The sequence below is a fragment of the Pterocles gutturalis genome, unplaced genomic scaffold (assembly GCF_000699245.1).
Source record: "Pterocles gutturalis isolate BGI_N339 unplaced genomic scaffold, ASM69924v1 scaffold12874, whole genome shotgun sequence".
NCBI lineage: Eukaryota > Metazoa > Chordata > Aves > Pterocliformes > Pteroclidae > Pterocles > Pterocles gutturalis.
This window is the reverse complement of record NW_010133378.1, coordinates 61,787-70,036: the sequence shown is the minus strand read 5'-3', so window position 1 is coordinate 70,036 and position 8,250 is coordinate 61,787. Positions and strand designations below refer to the sequence as shown.

General features: G+C 37.9%; 1 protein-coding gene across 1 annotated transcript in view; it reads left to right on the top strand.

Moving 5' to 3' along the window:
* Positions 1 to 232: 232 nt before the first annotated feature.
* OSBPL6 (oxysterol binding protein-like 6) overlaps positions 233 to 8,250 on the top strand; it is a gene marked incomplete at its 5' end in the record, with an annotated part of 35,019 nt that continues 27,001 nt past the window's right edge. Inside the window, 5 exons of the mRNA XM_010081213.1 lie at positions 233 to 328; positions 3,557 to 3,679; positions 7,049 to 7,102; positions 7,826 to 7,939; positions 8,059 to 8,223. Coding sequence (XP_010079515.1) covers positions 233 to 328; positions 3,557 to 3,679; positions 7,049 to 7,102; positions 7,826 to 7,939; positions 8,059 to 8,223 — 552 coding nt within the window. The remainder of the gene's footprint in view (positions 329 to 3,556; positions 3,680 to 7,048; positions 7,103 to 7,825; positions 7,940 to 8,058; positions 8,224 to 8,250) is intronic.

Genomic DNA, 8,250 nt, shown 5'->3' with positions numbered 1-8,250 from the left:
GAAAGAGAGGAAGGAAAGAGAGGTGTATTGCCTCAGAAGACAGTATTTGTTCAGTTACATTATGCATGGGCAGTACTTGGTATGTTTTGAGCCATGATGCTGATATTTTGTATAAGCAGTGTAATGATTGGTCATTCATTACTTAATATGTATTTCCAAAAAAGTAACTTTGAATGACACGTTGTTATCTTTAATTACTTTTTTTTTTTTTTTTTTCCCCCCCCCCCCAAAGAGCATTCACATTTTGGAGCGGAAGGCTTCTTCAGGAAGTACAGATCCTTCTTTAAGCAAGCAGTTCCTTGAAAGTGATCATATCTCTCTATCCAAGGTAAGCAAAAGCATAGGCTGTAATCTGGATAATGATTTTCCCTCTGTAGTTACAAACTAGTTTGACTAACAGCTCTGGGATATTGCTTTGTATGATTCTACCACTGAGGATATTGTGAGCTTGCTCTGGAGCTTCCTATTACCCAGCTGAGGTGTTAGAGGGGCCAGTAGTCTTTAGTAGATGTTATATGAACAAAATTAAGGATTTGGATCATGGTAGTGGTCTGGGGTTTTTTTGCCTATGGATGGCCCCCAGGAAAAAGTTTTACTGTCTCTGAGTATGGGGCTTGAAGGGACTTTGAGAAATGATCCAGGCCAATCCTCTTATTAAGGTAGAACAAATCATATCCAAGTCCAAAAGTGCTGCTAATCAATTATAGTAATTTAAAAAAACTGTATTCTTTGTGGGTAGTTTCTTTAAGTTTGAAATTTAAAATCTCTTGCTGAGAACATCTTTCCTGAGGCAGAGAAACGGATAGAACTGTAGGGGTAACACCACCGGCTCCTGAAAGGTGCAGCCTTGTGTGTGTTTCTTTGCAGTCAGCTGGCTAAATTCCTCATTTTTGGAATAACTAGTTACAAATATGTCTAATTCCATGTAAAGAAGGCTTCATTTTAAGAGACTTCATTTGAAACAGTAAGATTGTTACTGAAAAGGTGAGGATGCTGTGATGGAACATTTGGTGGAAAAGAAAAATCTGAAATCAAATGCCTGTAAGTTCTGAAACAGAATTGGAAAAACGAATTCAAAAGGAAACATTCTGTTCAGGGAAAATGAAATGGTTCATTCTGCTTTATTTGTGAAAGAAATACTTTGCAAACAAAAAGACTAGGTTCAGAAAGCTGTTGGTATTGGCTCCCTTTCTCCCAATACCTGGGGCATATGCAGACCCAAGGACTGCAAGTTGCGCTTGTGTTCCCCTGTTCCTGCTGCTTTGTGCGGAGCTGTTTCTTACGTAATACGTAGGGAATCACAGAAGTCCTAAGGTACTAATGCTGTACTTGGGAATCCGCATTGTATGAGGACCCTTAAGCATATCAGTTTCACTCTGATTTCTCCCTGTTTCTGGCTGCTCTTGCATGATGTCCCTTGTATTAGGCATATCTCAACACACCAAACCTGTGGGATGAGGCACAGTTAGATTGTTAGGGTGGTTTTAAGTACAGCTTGTAGCACAGGTGCAGCAGAAGACAAGCATCCACCTTGTATTGAATAATTGCTCATTTTGTCCTTCTGAATCAGGCCTTTTGTTTAAATGAATAGGTATACAAAGTTCTGTGATTTCTAGTTGAGAAGTAATCAATACTGATGTTATCTAGTAGATAAAAGACTTACGCCTGCAGCTGGTCTTCTAAAGGAGAAATCAATGTGGTGAAGAATCAGTTGGCAGAGTTGTGGAGAGAGATTCTCTGCTCGCCCCAGGGGACTCATAGTTTAATTTGCCCCCCTCAAGTGCAAAGTTAGGGAAAAAATAATGCGTATGTGCTTCCCTCTGCGGTAGTGGAAATAGAATATCCAAGTAAAACACAGGGAAGTAAAAAAGATGTCTTTTGAGCATGGCATTTACAGGCACTGGGATAGTTTCAGCTTATAGTTATGCAGGGAAAATAAACTGAGCAAACACTTCTATTAACATTTACTCCAGTATGTATTACTTGGGACAGAACTTTTCACCCTTCTCAAAAATAACAAGACCTTACTGAAAATTGTAGATTTGAAATTTGGTGTTGCTTTTGGAATTGTATTTTTGTAATAGTGATGTTAACGTTATCAGGGCTGTGTAACTTACTTGGAAGTGTTACGAAAGATTGACAGTGCTCAGCTTTCAATATTTTAGTGGGAAATGGAGACAATTTTTTTTCCCTTTAAATGTTTGATGCTGTATGATCTCCTTCCTCTCTTGATAACTTTCATAACATTGCTGGGAGTTGTGATGGATCAGCTGAGAAAATGCAAGTTTAAAACTTTGTAGGATAGCATTAGTAAAATACAGTCTTAATGAGCAGGCAATAGGAGATTTTTAAATTGGTGCAGAATTTTATTTATTATGGTAGTAGCAAGAGGACAGAAACAAAGGCAGGACTCTGGTTTTTCTCTTTAAAAATATTGTTCTTTAGCTGTTCACTATAGTATATAATGTCTGGCTTGAGTTGTAGAAGTTGCTATGCATAAGTCGTGGTATGTACAAGAAATATGCTTTTATTGGCTCTCTGAAAGGCATAGAGCTGATTGTATCTGAAATGATACAGGTCCTATTCTTTTCCCGAGACAGAAGATTGGTTAGCTTTCCCATAAATTTCTCTTAATACAGTGAAAATGAATTCAGGAAAATTTTAAAAAGATTAATTTCCTTTTGCAGATTTCTAAAGACACAATTAGTGTGTGGAACTGTTATAAAATGCCTTTGAAGACAAGAGCTGACTACATTACAAACCAACAACAAACCAAATTCTTCTGCTTTTTTTTTTCTGATTTTAAGGAAATCCAGAATCAATATAGCTTGTACTTTAAAGATCAGAAAATTTACAATATTTTATGATATGGGAATACTACAAAGGGCACTGTTAATATATGCCCTTGTATTTAACAGTATAGTTTCTTCCTCATTTCATCTCATGATCCCATCTTTTTTTAGAGAAGGAGCACTCTGAGTAAAGGGACATTTTTAACATGCACATTCTGCCCATGCCCCACTTGCAAAATCTCTTCAGTCCTTTCAGTTGTTACAGTGCAGTGCTGATTTGTGGTGTGCCTTCTGGATAGACTTAACGGGTGGTCAGAGCCACCTGCACTTTCACACTGTTACCTCCAGTAGCAGGTCTGACCTTTCTCGTACCTAGCTCAACCACTATTCTATCCTGTTTTTGTGTATTTGGACGTATTTATTTCATGAGGATGCAGTCCTTGTTGTGAACAGCATGTCCAGACCCACCCTCAGATTGTCATTCAGTTACAGTGTCAGACTTTTTAAAAAGCATCAACTTCCTTTGAGTTACCTCAAAGAGTATGATTAGACTTCCCAAAATATTTATATTCAGTAGTTTTAAATGAGATACAGCAACACATAGTACAGTGACCACGTAGTTTGGTACTACAAGTAAATTTAAAAGCCTAGCCCTCCTTTACTCTTTGTCTTGCACTGGAGAATTGGTGCTACATGTAAGTACAATTTTTCATCAAGTGTGTCCACTGTTAATTAATCAATGTGTCTTCATACTTTTTCACCAGGAACCTGACAGCTGGGAAATCATAGAGGGTCTGAAAATAGGCCAGACCCATGTCCAGAAGCCAGACAAACATGAAGGTTTCATGCTGAAAAAGAGAAAATGGCCTTTAAAAGGTTGGCACAAGGTAAATGTCTCACAAAACAGTCAAAAGATTATTGCCTCATTTTATGAGTTGGGATTTTTTGTCTAGAGGAAATTAGGATGTCAAATAAATACTCAGGATTTTGGTGTATGGCTTGTTCTTTGAATTGTTTAAAGAATTAGTTTGCACACAGCTCATGGCTTTCAAATTGCAGTGCCTGCTGCCTAGTGTTGTATTAAAAATCCAGGCAGAAGTTGTAACTAATGCAGCAGTTGCCTTGTGGTTTAAGAGGTTTAATCAATATCCCTTTTGTTCTTTCCAATATATTATAACAAAATGTATCCCTGTACTGTAATATTGCATTGAGTTTACCTTAGTGTACACTGGATTTCATGATAGCAGCGCAGAGTCGAGGGGCTTTGCGTGAACCCAAGGTATTTGTACAGGAGAGCATTCCCCTTTGGGTGTGCTAACTAGGCAGATTTGCTCAGCTTTGTCCCTGAATTTTGTTTGCTGTCTTGATTGCAATCTTCTGTGTGGGCATGCACTGGGACTATGCACTTTTGTCATTAGATGTCTCAATTTGAAAAGACAAAACAAAACACCCCCAAACTCAACCCCAAATCTCCTCTTTCTATGTATTTCATTTGGAGACATTTCTCCATGTATAATTGTACCTTTTGTTAGCCCTAAACCTGGTGTTCATGAACTCTTTTGTCTGTATTTTACACCATAATAATTACATTCCCCCCCTTTTTAGCAACAAGATGTGTGGTATTGATGCCCATTTGTCTTTTTGTAGTTGAGGGAACTTGAAGCAGGATAATTTTCTAGGGCAGAATATGTTTTACTGCAAAGGATAGTGAAACCATTTGTTATATATGATGTTTTTTCTGGAAAAGCACAAACTTTGTTTTTTTGCTAAACATTGTGGAACTTGCTCAGGTCTGAGCCCAAATGCAGTTCATACTAGTATAAATTACACTTTTTTTTCTAATTTCTCTATTGTTTCTGAATGTTTTACTAACTTGTACATATGCCTGCCACCCTTTTTTGTGCATGCCTATCTACCTTAGATTGTTTGGTTTTGTTTTACTTAACTAGAGTTTGTAGTTTCAGCAACCAAATACATATGCACTACTTGAATTTAGTCTAGGGCAACTAAAGGATTTAAAACTGACATGCCTGAAACACTGAAAGAACAGAAAATGAGAGTCTATTTAAAAAGCCAAACAATCAAGCACACCAAAAAAACCCCAAATAAGTAAAACCTAGACAAACCACCCCTCCCTCCCAAAAAAACCCAAAAACTCAAAACAGTTAATCACATCTGTAAGAATATGTGGAACAATTGACTGTTTCCACTCCATATATTATGTTAATGTGTTGTTTCTTGGACAAGTGTCTGTTTTGGTAAGGAACTTTATAGGAGAGCAAGGGGAGTCTAACTTTCACAGTTCTATAAAGGAGATCACTACTGCTGACCTGTTTTTCATGCTAACTTTAGAGCCGTTATCTGTGTAAATAAATTTTAACGTGATCAAGAGCTTCACAGTTCAGCGTCTCCCTCTACTCTGCCTTACATTTCACCTAAGGATCTATGCTGAACTTATGTTTAGAAACTGCAGGTTTACTAATAAGTTACTTTTCTTTTCAACTGCTGCCTTGATATCCTGCAGTTTCCATAATGAAACTTTGTACTGAGAGCCCAGTGACAAATTCCGGAGACAGGAACTGTACCATGTGCTGTGTCAGTGTCCTGCTGGCAAAGCCATAGCATCCTCTATCTATTGAATGTTGCATGTCATATTCTGGTGGTTCTGAATGTGCTTTAGTAGCGTACCAGGTATAATCTGTACAACTTGAAGAGCAGCTTATCGTTTTCTGAAGTACAGTATGCTTTGGCACAAAATATGAGGAAAGGTCATTTTCTTTTGTGCATGGAACTTAGAGAGGTATAGCAATATGGAACGAATATCATGTTCTTGTGAAGTCCATTAATGACCATACCTACTTAAAAAAAAAAAGAACCAAAACCCCTCCTGTTTTGACATCTTATTCAAGAAGTTACATCTCCAGGAAAGCACTGTTTTCTCACCCTGTGTGAGATATTGGTACCATCTGTGGTGCAACTGACATAATTTTCAGAACCATCTTAATGAGAGATTTTCTGCCAACTAACTACTGGCCCTGCTTCATAGTGTTGATTTAACAGGTTTACATCATGAAAACATTGTCCTTCCCTTCTATGTCAGACAGTTTAGAGAGTCTAGGATAATATTTTGCTGTGTTCTAGATTTTTAACGTAGATTAGTACTTTAGGTTAGACTCTAAAAATATGAATTAGTTTCTATTAATTAGCAGGCACTAATTAGTACATTAGGACTGCATCCATCTGGAGCCCTCAGCACAGGAAGGACATGGACCTGTTGGAGTGGGTCCAGAGGAGAGCCACAAAGATGGTCAGAGGGCTGGAGCACCTCCTGTACAAGGACAGGCTGAGAGTGTTGGGGTTGTTCAGCCTGGAGAAGAGAGGGCTACAGGGACACCTTATAGCAGCCTTCCAGTACTTAAAGGGGGCTACAGGAGAGATGGGGAGGCACTCTTCATCAGGGAGTGTAGCGACAGGATGAGTGGTAATGGCTTTAAGCTGAAAGAGGGTGGATTTAGATTGGCTATTAGGAGGAAGTTTTTTACAGTGAGAGTGGTGAGGCACTGGAACAGGTTGACCAGGGAAGACTTGGGTATGTTGTTGGGAATGCTGTAATACTTACACTTGTACTAATACCTGTATTAGCTAGATTACATCTAGAAAAGGTATAATCAGCACGATTTACAATCTCATCTTTACCTCCCTGTCTAGAGGTCTGCCATGAGACACACAGTTACAGATGGTAGAGCAGTGTCTCACAGGCTGCATTTTTTTCCCATCTGGAGATCAAGGAGACCACAAGAACATCCATAGGTGGGTCTTCCCTTTGGGATGTAGATCTTGCACTGGAAAAAGGTTTTCAGTTTCTGGATAGGGAAGGTAGGTTGTTAATTGAAATATGACCAGCTTCTGTGGGAAGGAAAACAGGAAGAAAATGAAGAAAGGGGGACTACAGTGTCTTTCTTATAGAGTTTATTGAATTGGCTGGAAAACTTGAAAAAATCCCCTTCAATATCAAGGTTTGTTACATAAAACCTAGAACATCATGTCAAAAAAAGAGAATCTAGTTTTTCTTGCTGAGAAGATAATTGTTGTTCAAAAACAGGAAAGAAAATTACCCAATGCTGTATTTTTCCTTTCTTTCCAACCCACAAGCATTCCTTAATTGCTACAGAGTAATTCTTTTCTTTTGCAGATGAATTATTGTACATAGTTTAAATTGCATCTGCTCATTAAGAATGATTTTTTTTTTCTTTCAGAGGTTTTTTGTCCTGGATAACGGAATGTTGAAATATTCAAAGTCACCAATTGATGTAAGTAAAGTTGAAGACTGTTTTAAAATTTGTATTGGAATGCAGCCTACCAGGGTGATTAAATCCCATACTTGCTCTAGGCACATTTATGACGGAGCACAGATGAAAATTGTTTATGGATTCCAAGAGAGATCATGTATAGAAGCATGTAAGGTTTTGATTGAGTTCTGTCCTCAAGAATTCTACCTTTTCTTACTTCTGTGAAAATAAAAACTATGTTACTTAAAGTAGTTTATGTAATGAAGGTGCTTGAGAGATTAGACTGACCATGTATTTTTTGTTTTCAATATTTATGTCAGTCAGAGCTGATTATTCTGAGGTATGTGGATAGAACAGAGAAGTGATTACAATGTACTCAGGAGATATAAAGTGTAGCATTAAGTTAGTTAGATCTGATACCAATAATTATCAAGTGGTAGCAGCAGGGAGCTGAGTACTGTCTAATTTTCTCTGCTTTTCACTTACCTGTAGCTGTGTACTGGTGTGAACCAACACACTTGAACTTTGGAGTTGGCTTTGCACCGAGCACTTCTCGTGAGATACTTTTGTCGGTCTATTAATATATGAAGTGTTTAGTCTGACTACAGTTTTTATTTTCTAATGTGGCTTTATATTAAAATGTTCATAAAATGGAAAACCATTTCAGCACCAGATATTTTTCTGTTAAATACAGTGAAGAAGTGCATGATACTACCAATTTCTTACCATGCTTTGTGATTTTAGATACAGAAAGGCAAAGTCCACGGGAGCATTGATGTGGGTTTATCAGTTATGTCTATCAAAAAGAAGGCTCGTAGAATAGATCTTGACACAGAAGAACACATCTATCATCTGAAGGTAAAAAGGGGTGCAAATACTTTTTCTCTTTTCATCCACGGTAGAAATAAATGAAACCATGAAAGATACGCAGAAAAGTAGTATTTTGAATACTTTCTTGATAGTGAATTTGTTTCCAGGTGAAGTCCCAGGATTCATTTGATGCATGGGTTTCAAAATTACGCCACCACCGGCTTTACCGTCAGAATGAGATTGTGAGATCTCCAAGAGATGCTAGCTTTCATATATTCCCTTCAGCCTCTACTACTGAGTCTTCACCAGCTGCTAATGTGTCGGATGGAAAGGTGTGTAGTGTTCAGTGTTCTTTTGCA